Source organism: Mugil cephalus, chromosome 21 (assembly GCF_022458985.1).
Source record: "Mugil cephalus isolate CIBA_MC_2020 chromosome 21, CIBA_Mcephalus_1.1, whole genome shotgun sequence".
Taxonomy (NCBI): Eukaryota; Metazoa; Chordata; class Actinopteri; order Mugiliformes; family Mugilidae; genus Mugil; species Mugil cephalus.
In genome coordinates, this window is record NC_061790.1 from 20,132,987 (window position 1) to 20,151,834 (window position 18,848).

At 42.4% G+C, this 18,848-nt stretch overlaps 3 protein-coding genes across 4 annotated transcripts in view; 1 reads left to right on the forward strand and 2 right to left on the reverse strand.

The window, feature by feature from the left end:
• Nucleotides 1-6,332, forward strand: part of rev3l (REV3 like, DNA directed polymerase zeta catalytic subunit) — a 62,187-nt gene extending 55,855 nt beyond the window's left edge. For both annotated transcript variants that reach the window (XM_047573976.1, XM_047573977.1), the window contains exons 25-32: nt 484-690; nt 874-983; nt 1,948-2,062; nt 2,208-2,345; nt 2,647-2,837; nt 3,306-3,552; nt 4,317-4,532; nt 5,227-6,332. In XM_047573976.1, coding sequence (XP_047429932.1) covers nt 484-690; nt 874-983; nt 1,948-2,062; nt 2,208-2,345; nt 2,647-2,837; nt 3,306-3,552; nt 4,317-4,532; nt 5,227-5,367 — 1,365 coding nt within the window. In that variant the 3' untranslated portion in view covers nt 5,368-6,332. The remainder of the gene's footprint in view (nt 1-483; nt 691-873; nt 984-1,947; nt 2,063-2,207; nt 2,346-2,646; nt 2,838-3,305; nt 3,553-4,316; nt 4,533-5,226) is intronic.
• On the reverse strand, nt 6,249-13,600 carry mfsd4b (major facilitator superfamily domain containing 4B). Its single transcript, XM_047573978.1, has 4 exons — nt 12,277-13,600; nt 10,317-10,485; nt 10,046-10,162; nt 6,249-8,230 (listed from the first exon to the last, which is right to left on the reverse strand). The coding sequence occupies exons 1-4, from the start codon at nt 12,556-12,558 to the stop codon at nt 6,939-6,941; spliced, it is 1,860 nt and encodes a 619-aa protein (XP_047429934.1). The 5' UTR covers nt 12,559-13,600; the 3' UTR covers nt 6,249-6,938.
• A 797-nt stretch (nt 13,601-14,397) lies between these two features.
• The window catches only part of slc16a10 (solute carrier family 16 member 10), a 28,662-nt gene continuing 24,211 nt past the window's right edge, over nt 14,398-18,848 (reverse strand). The window contains exon 6 of the mRNA XM_047573979.1: nt 14,398-17,774. Within this exon, the coding sequence (XP_047429935.1) occupies nt 17,551-17,774 (224 nt within the window). The 3' untranslated portion in view covers nt 14,398-17,550. The remainder of the gene's footprint in view (nt 17,775-18,848) is intronic.

Genomic DNA, 18,848 nt, shown 5'->3' on the forward strand with positions numbered 1-18,848 from the left:
CTGGGTTCCATCTTTTAGGCTCTTTACTTAACAAACACACACACGCCTACAGCACAGCAAGCACTGATGTGAAAGAACAGCTTTTCAAGGATGTCAGTGAGCTGAAGTCGTTATAGAACCTGGGTTTTATACTTAAGCTACACACAAATTCTGTACAACGTATTTTATATATAAACCCAATACAATCCCTTTTGTCTCCCATTAAAGCAGCTCTACCATTAAATGATTCAGATTTAGTTTCTGAGAAAACTACTCAAGCTTTATTTGCTCAGTTATCACCACCTTTGGACAACCTGACACTGAGCCAGTGGAACTAATGAACTTGCACATGTGGGTAGTGTTCACATTTTTAACGTTGTTAAAAGACATGGTTTGGCATAGTAAACGTAACAAAAGGTACAATAGAGCAGAGAAATGCATGCATTTGTAGATGACTATTTTGTGAAGTGCTCCAGTATTGAGCTGCTTGTTGTCTGTGTCCAGTCCTCAGTGCGTAAAGGCGTCCTGCCCAGCATGCTGGAGGAAATCCTCAACACGAGGATCATGGTGAAGCAGTCCATGAAAACCTACAAGCAGGACAGGGCGCTGATGAGGCTGCTGGACGCCCGGCAACTTGGACTCAAGCTCATCGCTAACGTCACCTTCGGCTACACTGCTGCCAACTACTCCGGACGCATGCCCATTGTAGAGGTACGCTCAGCTAAAGTGTTTCAACTTCAGTGGAAAAATGTTGGACAGAAAGGACGGGGACAGTAGATACCTCCATCTCCATATTTAATACCATCTGTGGTTAGAATTTAAAAAACGCCTCATGCGTACTGTTGTGGTACACAAACTCAATGTGTGTGTCCTTTTTTCATGTGATCTTTCCAGGTGGGAGACAGCATCGTCCATAAAGCCAGAGAGACCCTGGAGAGAGCTATCAAGATGGTCAATGACACTAAGAAATGGGGAGCGAGGGTTGTGTACGGAGACACTGACAGGTGAGTCGTCTTCCTCACATCCCACTGTAGTGGCTGTTTGATCGTCAGCGTAGCAGAAGGTCAGGCAGGTTTACAAGTGTTACACACTCACAACTAAAGCCTAAAGCAACAACTGACACACATCCCTGATTCACTTGGCTGTCTCTCGCTTCATACAGCCAGCAGCTTTGTTGATGTGTCACTATTTGGTGTGTGAGTCTCTGATTGCACCTGAGCTGTGTTCTCATGAACATTTACTGTGTGATTAGATTCTTTAATGCCTCAGAGCCAGCTGGCAAAACATGAATTACTCAGTAACGGACTGGCTGCATGTACTCAGTTTGACAGGTGATGATTTGGAGAGTTTCTGTTTCTGCACTGTCATTTATAAACAGTGAAGTTTTAAACGCATGAATTGACTTTTTAGTACTTCATAAAACGGGTTTGATGAGACAGAAACCAAAAGGAGCTGAATGCATCTCAGAGGGAAGTGTTAGTGTTTAGTGTAACTTACAGGCATCACTGTCATTGTAATTAATGAGACATAGTTGATGTCTTAATTCTTAATGATTCATTCTGACTGTAATTAAAGTGCATAAACATGCATAAGCTTTAAATAACATTTACATCCGTGTGAAATCATTGCTGTGTAAGATCTATTCATGGGTGTCCCTAGAAACAAGTACCAGTCTTTACCAGGTCAGGGAGTTGCAGCGTGGCTTAAAGCACTGGCTTAGCTTCTGTAGTTTGTGTTGATTAAAACAGAAGCATATGTGTTCCATCACATTTAATTCAATTCAATTCAGTTTTATTTATATAGCGCCAGTAACAATACAAATTGTCTCAAGACGCTTTACAAAAACCGGCCTGCAACCTCCAGAGCAAGCCCGACTGGACTGAGCGGTCTTAGCAATGTTTCTCATGGAGTATAGACTCTGCATCAGGTTTGTGATGAGCTGCTGTTTTCTGTCCGTGTGTTTGGCAGCATGTTTGTCTTACTGAAAGGAGCCACCAAGGAGCAGGCCTTCAAGATCGGAAATGAGATCGCTGAGGCAGTGACTGCAACCAACCCCAAGCCAGTCAAGCTCAAGTTTGAAAAGGTAGAGCTTCATTGGCCACAGGCCTCTTGTAATGTCTCTGTATTGTAATCATTATTGATTTGTGTCATTTAGAGGGAGTGTTTTTCCTCCATCTGCACACTCTGACACATGTACAGGTAGTTATTGATTTGTGTGTGTGTTCCAGGTGTACCTGCCATGTGTCCTGCAGACAAAGAAGCGCTACGTGGGCTACATGTACGAGAGCCTTGACCAAAAGGAGCCTGTGTTTGACGCCAAAGGGATTGAGACAGTGCGCCGCGACGGCTGCCCCGCTGTTTCCAAGGTAACAGGCAAACCATCCTCCTCTCCTCCCTCCCCACATTTCTCTGTGCACCAATCACAGCCATGCCAGACTTGGTTCTGCTCTCATTTACTCAGAACACTTCACATGTGTCAATCAGGAGAAATGTCCCTGGTTGCTCAGGTACTACTGTAGTGTGTAGACACTGTTCAGGCTGCCATTTAGGCTGAGTCACACACGGCCTAATTATATTTCTATATCACAGCATTAAACAGCTCATAGGCTATCATCGTCACCCCTCTCATCTTTCATGTGTTCATTCATTCATATGTGTGCTCTCCAGGTTCTGGAGCGTTCCATTAAGCTGCTATTTGAGACGCGGGACATCAGCCAGGTGAAGCAGTTCGTGCAGCGTCAGTGCGTGAAGGTGCTGGACGGCCGGGCCAGCATGCAGGATCTCACCTTCGCTAAGGAGTACCGGGGAAGCGGCTCGTATCGACCCGGAGCCTGCGTCCCCGCTCTGGAGCTCACCAGGTCTGTGTGCCTGTGTTGTCAGTGGGTATATGCAGAAAAACAACACACAGAGGATCCTCCAATACACAGCAGAAGCAGCAGAAGTATGTTGTTTTGGATGAACATGTTTGTGTCTGCTTGTGTGCAGCAGCAGAGTAGGATAGTGAGAAGGAGCTAGCTGTCAGCTACAGTTACAGTACTCGATGTGAATCCAATTACTCCTTCCTCACAGTGTTTATTGTCTGGCTGCTCTATCCTGATGTACAGTACCTGGGTCTGTTGCTAGGCAACCCAGCTCTTAATGGAGGGGGGGGAGGGATCTGATTTCAGAGGCATGGGTAAGAGGAAATATTCCTCATCATTCCACATCCACATCTCATGTGTGTATGTACAGCCATGTAAAGCAACAGCAGAGGGACTCAGTCAAATAGTAAAATGTTAAGTGTCCCAACACTTCCACTCAGGTTTCTCTGTCTTGGTTTGTCTCAGACGTATGATGGCGTATGACCGCCGGCTGGAGCCACGGGTCGGTGAGCGGGTGCCCTATGTGATTGTTTACGGGGTGCCGGGCATGCCCCTCATCCAGCTGGTCCGTCGGCCCATGGAGGTGCTGCAGGACCCCAGTCTGCGCCTCAACGCCGTCTACTACATCACCAAGCAGATCCTGCCGCCGCTGGCACGCATGTTCCAGCTGATCGGGGTGGACGTGTTCAGCTGGTACCAGGAGCTCCCCAGGGTGAGACAGGAGAGAGTCTCCAGCTCATGAAAACGAACATCCATTATGATTTGATCTTACTGCTAAGCAATGCAGATCAGTGGAACCTGATCTTACTGTATATCAGTAGATTACAGTAGAACCTACATTGAAAGAAGAAGACAGTAGAGGCAACATAAGAAAGACATGCACCATCGGTTGATAATTACTAATTACCATCTACGTTTGACTGATGGTGACTGAGCAGTTTACTGTTCAAGATCAGATGTAAACGTCACCTCTTGCTTCCATTCTTGTCAAAATGAAGCCCCACTATGTGGCTTTAGTTTTTCATTCAGGTCTTTAGTGGAGAGAGAACAAAGGACGAAGAGAGATCTTTCATGCTTCCTGCTGAGGATGGAATGAGACTCATCAGACTGCAGCGCTGCTGCCTCAGTCTTGGTGTCCTTCTTGACTTAAGCCGCTGTCTGATGGAGCACACACACCACCTGCTGGCAGAGCTTGTCAGCAAAACCATCCATGTACTCCGTCAAATCTCCACTAACAATAGTTTAAAGTTGAGGCCTTTAAAGATATTTAGGTAACATTCATCCTGGATCAGCTCAAAACTCAGCCCAGTGCTCCTGGGAGAATTCAGAAACATAGGTTTCTCTCTGCAGCACTGTAAGGTTGTTACTATGATCCATGTAGCATCTGTGCCTACTTCACTACAATTAAAATGTAGATGTTGTACATATTTGCTGTCAGCTCTTGGTGGTTAAAGTACATCCCTCATCTGTCTCCAGATCCAGAAGGCGTCGTGCTCCTCGGCAGTGGGTGGAGAGGAAGTGGGGAGGAAAGGAACCATCTCCCAGTACTTCACCACACTTCACTGCCCTGTGTGTGATGAGCTGACCCAGCTGGGTGTGTGCTCACGGTGCCGCGCCCAGCCCCAGCGAGTCGCTGTCACACTCTACCAGGACATGAGACTGTGGGAGAGTCAGCAAGAGCAGTTGTTGAAGGTGAGCAGCGTTCTGTGAAAATGTGCTCGTAGACCAGGTTTACGTTTGGAAACCAATCTAAAGAAGGCAGACTAGGCTCCCAAAATACATGTAGAAATACATTCTGATTGTTCTGTTGTAATAACATGTCAGGCTGCCCTATGAAATCACCTAAATGATGATGTATAAAACATTTACACCATTTCTTTGTCAGCTTTAATGTTGAGAGTTGTGCTTATCACCGTAACAACCACAACACAGCAGCATTTGTACAAGATCATAGGGAGAAGCAGGCGGTTAAAGCTTGGCTGGTTGGAGTTGTTGCTCCAGTCTGTCAGGGCCACACTGTCTGTTCCTGCTTTTCAAACGTTTCCTCAATTCCTGTGGCAATACCTTTGTGTGTACCTCTGAGCAAAAGGCCGATGAGAACAGTCTCCATGGGTAGTTTCACTAGTCGCATAGATTACAGTGATTTGACTCCCTGCAGAGGTATGGGAGGTTAGAGCTAAATCACAAGCTTGTATCTGGGTTTTTCTGTCTCTACATGGCTGGCCTCATGTGAGCATATGAATTTTCAAACCAGATTTTGTAAAGTGTCTTGAGGCAATTTGTATTGTCATTGACGCTATATAAATAGAATTTAATTGGTTTGAGTAAAGATCATTGTGAACTGTAGCTCGGCCTCAGAAGTGATAATCTGTTTTTCTTTGTTTAGATCTGCAGGAACTGCAGCGGCTTTTCTGAGCGACAGGTGCCCTGTGTGTCTCTGGACTGCCCTGTCCTCTACAAGCTGTCCCGTGTCAACAGGCAGCTCTCCAAGGCTCCCTACCTCAGACAGTTGCTGGAACAGTTCTGAGTTACTCCTGAAACCTGGAGCATCTCTCTGATTTGGTGCTAATTGCTGCCCCCACCACCACCACCACCCCCACCTCAGTGTATGATTGTCCATTCAGTTGTAATAGTTTCAATGGTGCTTTGACTGAACCCTGTGGGGTTTTCATCCTGTCTTGTAACTGTCATTTGTTAAACAAGTATTTCTCTGCGTGCAGACCGTCTGCTTTGAGCGTCCTGTGAGCAGGTGGTGTTTGTCATCATGTTTGCTGCTATGGGCTGAGTGAAGCTCATATGCTTGGTGACACATCTACAGGCTGCCTATCATGGAACTGGATGCAGTCAGATCAAGGACAGCTTGTCTTGTATGCGCTGTAGCAGTTAAAACCTATCAGTTTTTGGTCACTGTTCTTACAAATCCCAGGACATACCACGCTCAGACCACTAATTGACTTTTCTTCATTTTCTATCATCTATACAAACTTTGTAAATACTTTATGTACATCATTTATAATCTCACTGTGCATAAGCATAAAAAAATTTAAGCTGTGGCCATGAATGCAGTCAGGTTTGTTCATGAATTCTGTTAAAAAGTGCCATCTTTCATGTTTCATTTGACCTCAATTGTATTGATGTCCATTTGGCAGATTTGACACTTCATACCCTACAGAGTATGGGTACTGGAATGTCTTCAGTTTTATAAAATCTGGGACTGTTGCAATACTGTATTTTGATAATTTATGTCTTGAAGTGTCTAATATTTCCTTGTGCATATATTGTTTTGTGTACGTTTCCACTTTCCTGTCTTCAGAACTACATTCAGATCCCAGCTTCAATCCCCCATACAGCCATACACAGGATCTGTGTATTTGTATAAATGTAAAAAAAACTATGATGATAATGAAGGAGGTGTTTTGTTTGTTTTTAATGGACATTGCTGTGGATTGAGGTTTGAGATTGATATAATAAAAAGTCAATGTATTAAAAAGCCTTCTTTCTCTCAATGAGTTGGGATTAAAAATAAAAACATGGATGAATCACAGTGACAACACGTGTGGTTTAGAGGACCACATGACTGACTCAGCACATTATAGTACATAACAAAAACAGATTCAAATATCTGATCTTTACAGGAGTGCAACAAAAATCACTTCATAACATCCGCTGTTCTATCACTGCAGTAGTGCAAAATTAAATAACGTTTAAATGCCAAGGTCACTGTCAGCAGGGTGGCAAGATGACGAAGAGGCTGACGTTCCCATTTCAACCCGCCCATTCTGCTCGTGTGAGAGCAAGGCACTGAAGTTCAATGAGCCCTGGGACTTGTGTTCTCTAGCCTGCCCTGATCTTTGACCTCACTGCAGAGGAGAGTAGGACAACACAAGAAATCAACAAGATGTTACCTTATTTAACAGTCTGTAGTGAAACAGTAGTATTCAAACTCTGACCATCATCCAGACCTTCTCTATAAAACCCATACTCTGAGATGACAAGTGGTCATAATTATAGCAGGCTGTACATAAATATTCTTTATGTCCAAGACAACAAATAATCACACATTGAGGCATGGATCAACAGCACTTTAAAGTGTAGGTTTCAGTCTTTTTTCTCTCTGTCCATAGAGAGCAGCAGTTTGCGCCTTGGGGAGTCTCCTACCAGAGAGATAGTGTCTGAGAAGGAGGCTCCACCTGCAGGCTGTGTCCCCGGGGCGCTGGAGGCAGCAGAGCTCCCCGTTAGACCGGTGACATCAGGAGAAGATGCTTTGCTGGGTGAATTAATAAGACTCGACGTGTCATCCATTTCAATGACCTCAAAGTCTGCGTCGTTCCACTGATCCGCCTCATTGTCCTGCTCTTCCTCCTCCTCCTCATTGGCTCCTGAATCCAGCAGAGCCTGCCGGTATTCGCTGTCGTCAGATTCCAGTCGGCCTCTGGCGTGGGGTTTCCTGCTCTGGATGCTGGGGGCCGAGGCTAGCTTGTACATGACAGGGAAGATGATGGAGGTGAAGGTGGCGGTGATGAGACACAGGTACATCAGAACTGGATGATCTGGGAACCTCCCCAACAAGAAGCCTACCAGCGCAGGCAGCACCATCTCACCCAGTGCAGCACCCACCACAAAGACAGATGCTGTGTAGCCTGACACTGTGATGTACTGCTCCGCCCAGGAGATGCCACTGGGGAAGGTAGTGGCCATGGATACCCCGTAGAGGCCACTGCAAAACCAGAGAGCCACCCTGTATTTGCTGAAGAGGCAGAGAAGAAGAGTGGAGATAGTGGAGCCCACCAGGCTGAGCAGGATCATGGTGCCCGGGTGCATGCAGGTTGCAAAGAAGATAGCCAACCCCCGACAAGCAGCAAATGCCCCCCAGAACAACGAGTTCAGCCCTGCTGCGTGGGACTGAGGCATGTGGGCATAGTCTTTAGCAAAGGTAAAGATAAAAGAGCCATATGCTACTTCAGCACCTACATAGGCAAAGAAGAAGAAGAAGAGCAGGGCAACAAGAGCCACGTAATGTTTGGTTACCAGGGGCTTCCCTGATACTGTGTGGGCTTTGTCACGTGACGTGCTGCTGCGAGAGTAGGGGATGAAGAAGAGGACGGAGATGACAAAGACAAAAATGCCAATCACAATGTAGGCCCACATGGATTTTAGGGTGCTGCTCCTGCTGTGGATGTAGTGGATGATTGTGGGAGTGTACGGTGTAGTGGTGACTGGGGGGGCGGAGGTGGTGGGTGTGATTCCCATGCTGCTGTTCCCGTCAAGCCCAAACAACAGCTTGGCTATGATCGGAGACGCGAACGCCCCAGCTGCAAAGCTGAAGTGCAGAGCCTGCATATGAGGGCCTGCCTGCTCCCCCCATGTGTTCAGGATGAGCACATTGCCACCTGACAGAGAGGGCAGAACAACAGATATCAATGGCTAACAATGAAACATATTTCACACTTGCCCAAATCAATTTCTCTAATGAAGTTATGCTGAAGAAACAAAGTACTCAACTTAAAGCTTCTTCTAAAAAGACAAGCAAGTGGCTGTGTAAAGATGAATGATTTGGCTTAGACAGAAAAAGGTGAAGCATGTTGGTACACTTTGTACCAATCAGCTAGACTAATGTTAGCAGAACCCTAAACTGTAGCACTAACAACATTCAGCTCATTACTAAATTGATTTGATTGAATAGTTTGCGTGTGAGTTTCAACACAAATAAAACTTAAGAGCCCAGCAGATGTCACTTATTTTTAAAGCATGTTTTAAAACATGATCAGGAAATGAGACTGTGAGGCAGAGACTGGTTCAATTCACTGAACTTATCATACTGATTCATACCTATCGATTTCCCTTATCGATACTTTTTGTGCCGAATCTTCATATCCCAGTCCAGATGGTGGCGGTAATGCACCTATAAAAGTTGTTTGCCAAGTGCCATAAAATGAAAGAAGAAGTCGTCACACGACATGATGACTTCCTCTTTCATTTTATGGCAGTTCTTCTCTTGTTCTGTCACAGTGCTTTTATGGCAAGATGTCTGCCACTGGTTAAATAGTGGGATCAACAATTCTTTGTTTAACAATTTTCAGGTGATGATTTTTTTGGATGGTCTGTTGAAGAAGGCATCCAAAACAGTGAACATAGTTCTTATTACGGGTAAATATCATATACATGAGAATATATGGAAAAACAGCAAACCATCTATGAAATTATATAACATCCCTAAAGGTTCTATCAGATGAAAATCAGTCTATAATGCTTTATATGAAACATTGTCAAAGTCTCTTACTCAAGTTTCAACCCTGTTATATATTATACATTTTGTTTTGTTTTGTTTTTTAAAAGCCATTTGTGGATGTTTCAAATCCCCATTTATAGCTCAGTCCAAAACTGTAATTTAAATCATATGATCTCTAATCAATTTATACAGGACCTCTATTATATTTAGTTGTTTAATCTGAATTACAAAGACAAATGTGTGCATGAAGCAGCCTAAGCTGATGGGGGAAAGGAGGCCTTTCTTTTCATATATATACAGTTTAATTTGGTCCCATTTCATTTTATTTATATGTTGTCAATACCAATACAAACTGTGTCATGATGCTTTACAGAACCCAGCAATAATGTAGTGCACTGGTCATTCCCTACATACATGTACTGACTAGACAGACCGTTGTGTTTAAAGATCTAGCACAAAGTGTGGGACCTACTGTCCCTTCAACTGACTCCTACTGATTTCTTCAACCACAGATGATAACAGGTGTTTATTTGAAGCCCACTCATATTAGAGGTAGGCCTTTATTTTGGTTCATTCTGACTAATAATAAAATTGGTCATTTTGGTTTCATTTTAGTACAAAGTCTCGCTTTGATCCTCCCTGTCCCTGCAACAGTGAACATTACACTGATACGCATACATGTCCTGTAATGTTTTCAAATTAAAAGCACATTACAATAGACTGGAACATTTCATCTTGTAACAGGGTTTTTATTGTACAAATAAAAGCCCTGTTAAAAGGGAGTTTTTGTGCTTACTCTGGGGGGTTCAGGACGGATTTTATAAAGCATGTTGAGACAATTTGTATTGATATTGACGCTATAAAATAAAACTGAACTTAAATGAATAACTTATCCTATTTTTAGTCAGATAAACTGCACTCTTTCAACTGGTGATTTATCAACCAATAATACACTGTGCATCTCTCTTTTGCTTACCTGTATCCAGAACACCCATAGATATCCCGATGCTGGACATAAATGCAGTGAGGATCAGAGCCTGCTTACAGAAAGGAATAGCACACATTCCAAACGCTGTCATCAGCATAGAGAAACCTAGAGGGGATCATCGGAGAAAAAATATTCTAGAATGAGTGTGAAGAATCAAAATAATGTAGACACAGACACCTGCCATGCACACAGCTGGAAACGTCGACACATCTCTACACCGGCAGCCAAGTACCACAGCAACATGTGGGTGAAGGGTTACCTAGCAGAAGATGTGGGTTCAAGCAGTCAAAGAGGATGCCTCCTATGAGGGATCCACCGATGTAGCCTGCAGAGCGGCCGACAAAGATGTAGGAGATGTTGCTGATGTTCTTCTTCACATTCACAGCCAGATCCTCAAATGTGGGGCCAAGGACAGAGATACTCATCCCCTAGAAACACAAGCACACGGTCCCAGTAGGTCAGAACCAGAAGACACAATCTCTGGCTTTCATTCGATTTTAAATCGTCCACCACGCGTTGTTAAAGATCACTGATATGTGAGGTTTGGTGCATCCAAGGAGCAACAGTGTTTGGCTTGTTGTGTTTGAGTACACTCGTTTCGCTCCAGTCTTTGTTATTTCAGATGAAAAACCACTAACATGCTAAAAGGGCTCATTATTGCATTATTGCTAAACTGAGGCAACAATATTTGAGAGCTTCTTCCCCGCTAGCCATTTATCAAACTGAATCAAACTATTAGATCTTTCACAAACACACTTTCAATTTGCCATTCCACTGGTTGATTGAATTCATTTATTGCTTTTTATCATTGTTTTGATCGTGATTTTATCTACTGAGATTAGATTAGTTTCAGCTTTATTGTCATTACACATGTGCAGGTACAGAGCAGTTTAATGCAGTTTAGCATCTAAACATAAGTGCAATAAGCAATAAGTGCATGAAGCATAAATAGTGTGGTATAGAAGCAGTGCCAACAATACTGACGAGAAGTGTACAGTTCAGTGTAAATGTGCAGGACATATTAAAGTATCATACAAAGGAAAAAGACACGCTGTTTACCAAAACATATTCACGTTACAATTACATCATGAATATGGGTTTAAAGTGCATCATTCAGATTGGGGCAAAAAAGAGATTACAACTCTTTAATGTGTACATTCCTGTTAGTCAGGTTAGTTTTAAAACAATATAAATTACTGAATTCTCACTCAAATAGTGTCCAAAAATATGAACCTTGCTGTAGGTTCAAAGGTGTATAAAAGGATCTTTTAAATTGTGCTGAGGTGAACATTCTGTAAAAGTGCTGGAGAGGGAGGTGCTTCAATACTTTTGTACTGTACTCCCAGAGTAAACGGGAGACGTGCTAACATTACTGAAGCAGACACTGTGTGCACGTATGCAAACGGCTGTCAGTAATCTGATGTGCATAGCATGGTTGAAAAGCAAGTCTTACGACTATGAAAATCCTGTCTGTGCAGGATACCACAGCCTTCACTTGAGCAAACTGGAAACTGGATACCAACAACTGGTCTGGACTGGAGCAAAGAGCAAATCAAACAATGTACTATGCTCTACACACTGTGGTATAATTGTAACTACTGGCCACCCTACGTGTACTACATGCATAAAACTAACTGAAGGTCTGCTGAAAATGTCTGTGAAGGTTGTCGGTCATCCAGGTCCTGATAATCCAAAAGGTGTTTAAAAGACAAGGTAACTGGACTTGTACTTTCACCTGAGCAGCTTCTTCAGTTCTAAGAGACTGGTGGGAAGTGGAAGTTTAAATAGGAAACTATCCACCCGTTAATGGGGTTTAGCTGCACCAGTTTCTGGTTCTTACAGAAACAAGTCAAGCAGTTCCTGACTTTTTACTCACAGTTTCCTGTTTAAATCTCAACTCCCCATCAACTGATAACGAGCTTAATTTCCACGAGTAGACTTATTTCAAGTCCATGTTACCTGTCTAACTTTTATCTTGCTCATGAGGAAGTACTCATTCTGATAAACTGGTGTTTGCTTTGCTGATTAAACATGAATTTGCCCTAGCCAGCTAACATCCTAGACAACCAAGCTAACTAAACTAACGTTAAAACAATATTTATTTACACACACACATTCTGCTTCATAAAGAGATGGTCTGTGACGTATCACAGATGCACATCCTACAACATTCGACTCTGTAAGCCAGCAGGTTCTAGCCAACGGCCCGAGACATTTACCAAGCCCAGGAAAGATGCACAAAGCACCAGGGTGATCATCCAGCGGCCACACGCCCCACGTCCGCCCCTTCCTCCGCCGACCACTTCCACCCGGTCGTCGAATCCCGGTTTAGCCGTCCTCTTGGCCGCCTTGAGTGCACTCTTCAGTCCACGCCCGGTGTCCTTCCTCTTGTCAAACAGAGTGTCCTCCTCCTGGTCGTCGTTGTCGTCGTCGTCCTCCATGCTAGCGAAACGGACGTGCTTCTTTTTAACCACGGTGTCGCGTGCAGCGGCCAGAGACATACCTGTCAATTTCTTACTACGTCTGCTGCTGCTGGTCGTGACGGTGGCGGCGGTGGAGATTTAGACAACGGAGAGCTTTCTAACGTGTTACCCCCCGGTGCCTCAGGTGTTAAGTTTCTTCCTGGTTAAAGGGTAAATGTTGAGACAGTCATCTTTTCATCTCCTGGGTGGATGAGAGTGGAGTACCACTGCTGCAGCCCTGAACGCTTCTATATGTCAACACCACCTAACGTATGACTGCTGGAGGTTTCCAAAGATTGTCTATAAAGACAGACGCTCACTACGAGTACACTACAAATATCACCTGACTTCCGAATACGCGGAAGAGCACGGAACAGCTTTGATGGAGCCGCGACACCGATCCTCCCTGCACACATGAGGAACGCCACCTAAATGTAATGCAGCAGCATAAATCTGTAAATCAAATACACGGGGGGTGCTTTTCCGATTGTGGAAATGAAACATTTGCTGTGAAAAGGCTCGCTCTTGACCCATGTTATTAAAAGATTGACTGTATTAAACCCGCGACCGCTGACCAATGCCTGCAATTGGAAGCCACCGTGTGTGTATACATAGCATTTTCTATAATCAGGGCGGAGTAAGACCTCTGTTCTAGTGCCTCTCCACCTCAACTGCTGACGCGTTAAGGTTAAAACCATTGGTTAAAACACGATCCAGGTCTACAGGAAGTGATAGTAGCACTGGAAGAAAGTGTGGCGCCCCCCAGTGTTAAAACATTGTACGGCGAGATAAGCCGTTACTGTAAGCGTTAATTCAGCTGAACACGTTATGTGGAAATATCTGATAACGTTATTATTTTAAGATTTCACTGTCCATATTATCTAATTTATCTATATGTTAAAGTACTCATTAGCAAAAGTCTAGAACTAAGCGCCAACACCCAATGCCCCCATTAATTATTCCAAATCCAATCCAACTTTAATTAACCACTATAAAAACCAATAAAGTGCTGTACAGAAGAAATAAATAGACATGTTTTGTTATTAATTTTTAAATGAGGTCCTGTATACATATAACTTTTTGTATTCACTCACAATTTGACCGTAGTAATTATTATGGGGAATTAAATATATTGTATCATACTTTGTATATTTAAATTGAAGAAAAGTATTGTGTGTATTTGCTAAGAACTGTTCCACAGTGAAGTACAATAACAATAGCCGTCAGGTTAAAGCAATGCATTAAAACTGTATCATATGAAAAATATGTACAGGACTATTGAAGTTTCATTTATATACTGAATTAAGCGTTGGGGCTTATTTAGTTTCTTCCACTATAAATGAACTGCTACACTCCCAGACCTCAAGTATTGATACAGATTACACTTAATGTAGATTAGCACTGCTTAAAACCACTGTGTTACTAATACTCTGTAGTGTAACTGTATTTATTGTAACTGTGTAGTAAAGTGCCTGTTGCATACATTTAATGAGATCTTGGTGGCAACCTTTTAGATGCCCCGTACTAGGACTCTTGAGGATCCTCCTGGGTCACCCCATTCATTGAGAATATGTGCTCCCTAGGTCAAAACGTCAGGGAGGACTTACTCTCAGACTGAAAAGACATTCTCCTTCCTGGGTAAGATGGGCTTATTCTCATGAAACCTGATACTGGCATGTGAATTGTAGTGAGGACAACTTTTAGGGAAGAATCCCAAACAGACTAAATTTAAGTAAATAGGATATTGATTAGAGGTGATTAAAAAGAACTGGTCTGTACACTGGTAAGATGGTAAGACATTGCAAGGAAGTGGCATCTGACCACTGTGACACACCGTATGAGAACACACACAGATAAATTATGATAACGTCACAGAAATGCTTTTACATATTTTCTTTTACTGTCTTGAAATTGATGAAATTTGATTGTGTTTACATACATTGCATATACTGTAGTTCCCCGCACATTCTGCAACTAAGAGAAAAATATAGGAAAACTCATTTTTAAGTAGAACACTTTTTGGGTTACTCATAAACACATTTTCAGTCACATGCAACACAAAGAAAGCAATATACATCAACACTGAGAATTAAGGAAACGGAAATTAAGATAAAAAATCTGAAAATACTGAACGTAGCAAAGATTCATCCATTAATCCATCCCAACAGATATTCTCAAAAAAGCAAGTGGTTGGATGGGATGCCAAAATAATACCAGCAAATAAAGAATACAGCTCTATAAACATTGGGATAGATAAGCATTCCAAACTTCTCTTTGCCACAGAAAGCCTCTGTAGACACTATAAAGACAGAATAAAATACTCTGTGTAAACTTAAAGCAGTTTTTTACCAAAGATTTGGTCTAAAATGATCAGAGATCAGATCAGAATAATAAGAAAATTTGCGATATTTTTTTCTGATATGTTTCTTTGGATGATGCTGACCATTTCAAGAACTACTCAGCTGACAGGCATTCAGCTGACAGAAAATATAGTGAATAATTGTAATAAAACATTAAAATGTGGTTATGGCAAAGATATCAATCACAATCCAGATGTCACAATTAAGCAGTCGTTTGAGGGTCTCACTGGTGAATAGCACTATTATGGCACAAAAACAAAGGCTGCATAGAGCTGTGTGCTTTTATCATAACCGAAGTATCTATTCAGAGAGAAGAAAAGACTTAAACACTGTGAAGTTTCACTCGCAGTTATGCTTCTGAGCACCAAATGCTTCATAAAAGCTGGGACTAACCTAAGACTTTTCAGTTTATTTGCGTTCATTCAGCCACACAATTCAAACTGCTGGGCTGCCTCTAACGATGGGACGAGGATGGCAGGGGGCACAGTACAACTATCATCTGAGGTAGAGAGTGTCACAGGTCTGCAGAGGAAAAACGCATTTACCCACAGCAATTCTACGGCTTTCCAAAAGGTCTCTGAGTTTTCCAAAAAGCAATTCATCACCGTCTGCAGTTAGACCGATGAGTAACATGCTCAGATGTTTCACCGACACAACCTGTTAGCTTTGGGGAAACGTGATGGCAAGCAAACAAGACTGACACTCTTCCAGACATTTTTCATTTCACTACATGTTGCTCTTCAGGTAATCAAATTAAGCCTTTAGGGAAAATGCCAGTCAATTACATGACATTTTCCACAAGAATAAATACAATATGAAAATGTAAAACGAACCCCTTTGTACGAAGGTTAATCAACTGTTACTGATCAGCTGGATTTTACCTGTCTCAGAGTCAACTAATAGTCTAACTCACGCCCACAGTCTCATTTGAAATAGGAGGACTTCTGATGAGATACTGTCATATATGTATAATAATACTTTCATACAGTGGTAAGGAACTACACACTGTATGCACAGGCACATATTTCATTTATCTATTTGGTCCATTTCATTCATCCCTGCATCCCAGCAATGATCTGTTGTTGACATGAGGACAACTTTTTATATGATCCGGACTTCGTCAGTTGATTTATATACTAGATAGTGTAGTAGATTTTTTTTTTTTTACTTAAATGAGACAGGACATTTTAAACATATACTGCACTTTGACAGTGTGTGCTCAATATGTCCAGACCAAATAAGAGAGAAAAAGAAGCACATCTAAAAACAACTCTACAAAGTGGAGGAAGAAGAAAGAAATACTGCTCAGTATTATAATCAGTTAATACAAATGCAACATCAGTCTACTTCTTATGAATCAATGTTATGTCCTTAAGGGTGAAAGTGGATTTACTTGTGGTTTAAGGACACTGACATTTGGCAAACACAAACTAAATTCCTGAAACAAATTGTTGTTGCTACACATTTTTACACATAAAGAAGAAAGTAAAGAGAATCAGTGTGATAAGAACTGAGCTTTAGAGGTTTGCTACCAGGCTAGCAGCTTCTCTCTGTTTCCAGTCTCAGCTGACTAGTTACCATATGTTTAATGAACTGATGTAAGACAACTAATGCACATATTTTTCATTTCTAACTATTCCTTTAAAGATATGATTGTAAAACACTGAAGAGGTTTTTCAGTTTGATTACAAGCAGCCTATTTGCATGAATCAGTCACAGTACTAGACTAAGCCATGACGGGCTCCTGTGGCTAATATGCATTCTGGGAACCTACAGAAAATCCACTCAAGTGGGATCTCCAGAGTGATAACCTTGCACATGTTCCCTTTTATCGTTTCAGCTGATGTTGTATTCCAGCAGCACACACAAATCTACAATGAATTGATACATGCTAACTGCAACTTAGCAAACTTGGAGTCTTGGCCTACCTTTGACCGCTTGGTAAACCAGCCACAAGGGCAATTCAAGGCTGGATCCAGCCTCTGGGACAGAGCTGCTTGTCATGAGATATTTTGTCAGCATTTCTGATGTTCAAGATGTCATCTGCAAGCTCCCGTAAAGTGTCAGAAGACTTTTACAGATCAGAGCCCAGACGTTCAAGATTACAAAAGGAAAGCTTCGGGTTGACAAGTCTAAAACAAATTACATGTAACACATTTCTGCATCTAAAACTAAAAGGGTAATGTTGAAATGTGATTGTGAATAGTAATGTTAAAGCCTCTAAGAATGCCATCTGACTGTGTGGGTTTTGGTAGGCATTGCCTAAAGACTGAAGCCTTCAGGCTACAAGCACAATGTATCTTGTTCCCGTTGTGAAAAAGCAAAATGTGCAGTTTTTCCCTATTTTCATTTGAAATGTCAAGTTTGTCTGCTTCAGTCTAATGCATAGTTCTTCAGGATTACATTCATGCTCTACTTCGTCATCTGACTGATATGTTTCATCGCTTTGGCATTTTCTCCTGCTGAAGGCAGTCATTACAATCACGGCTAAACACAAATGCTCATGCACACACACACACACACACACACACACACACACACACGCACGCACACGCATACAGTATCTTAATACTGCCGGTCAGCAGCTGCCACAGTCTGACCCCTTGTGTCTTTCTTTCAGTCTGTGCGGGGGTGGGTGGGGGTGGTGGTGGGGCGGGGGTGGGGGGTTCACTTAGAGGACAGATTCTCCGGTTTTGTGTTGTGCATCTCCCTGAGGCTTCTCGTGCTCTATCATCTTCTCAGTGACGCCCGGCTCCTTGCTCTGCGCCTCCTTCAACCGTTTCTGCTTGGCCACAGCCCATGGTATCATACATAGCAAGGCACCTCCAATGATAGGTGGGACACCTGCCAGGTAGAAGGCCATGTCGTAGTTGCCCATTTTATCCCTCAGGAAACCTGCAAACAGTTGCAGAGATGAAAAACAACACAGATGTTATTCTGACTCTAGCTGGGATCAGAAAACAACAGTGAACTTCTGCGGTGCAATATCTGAACAGCAGGAGGAGCAGATTTAGTGTGACACATTCATATCACAACTTAGATGACCTTAGTGGAGCCTGTGAGGGTCCATAGCAAACAGAACCATCTGAGGAGACTCGTGCGAGTCTAGTGCGATTATTCATAACTCGTGCACTGGAGTGGGTGATGATGTCTGCTGAGACTCACCATGTGGGTTTTGTAGAAGCAGACAGCAGACCCTAAATGAAAGCATTTACAGTCCCCTGACTAGCTGCTTTACTGTCAGAGGTTCAACATGAGTAGAAAAGATCAAATAGGTACAGTAGTGTAGCATCAGAAAATATCTTAATGTACTGAACTGTATACTGATGCATCTACTAAACGAAAACTAAACGATAAGATATATCAGACTATATCCTACCTATATAATAACAATAATAATAGAAAATGAATTGCAGCATTTAAGTTTGGATGTTAGTAAACAATAAATTACCCCTAACCTACAAAACAAGTAAGTAAATGATGTCCACTAAAAATGAGTTTTGAGAAGTGATATGCAAGGTGTTCAAAGCTGAGATAAAAAAGATTACGTTTTCTGACCATCCATACATGAACACTGATTCACACTAACCAGGTTTCTACAGTGCATCTTATCAGTTTTCTGCATTACTAAATGTCCCCAAAAGGTGATTTCTTTAAACATACAGGAGGTGTGTGGTTGTTTATCCAGGGGGGAGTTCAAGCTCTCTGTCTGCCAACATTTACTTACACAACTTCCTAATGACTCTTAAGCTTAAGCTGACACCTTTGAACTTCCTGAAGTGGGAAAGCCCAACAAGTTCAACAACTACACACACTCTTTATTTCTTTCTAAAGGAAATGAATTCCTTGTCTTTCAGGCATTCTGGACGTGAAGCTCACATGAGCTGATGCACATGTACAGATACTGATAAGGGAAACATAATAGTCTACACACAGCAGGTTTGGTCACTAAATGAAAAAGTCTTTTGT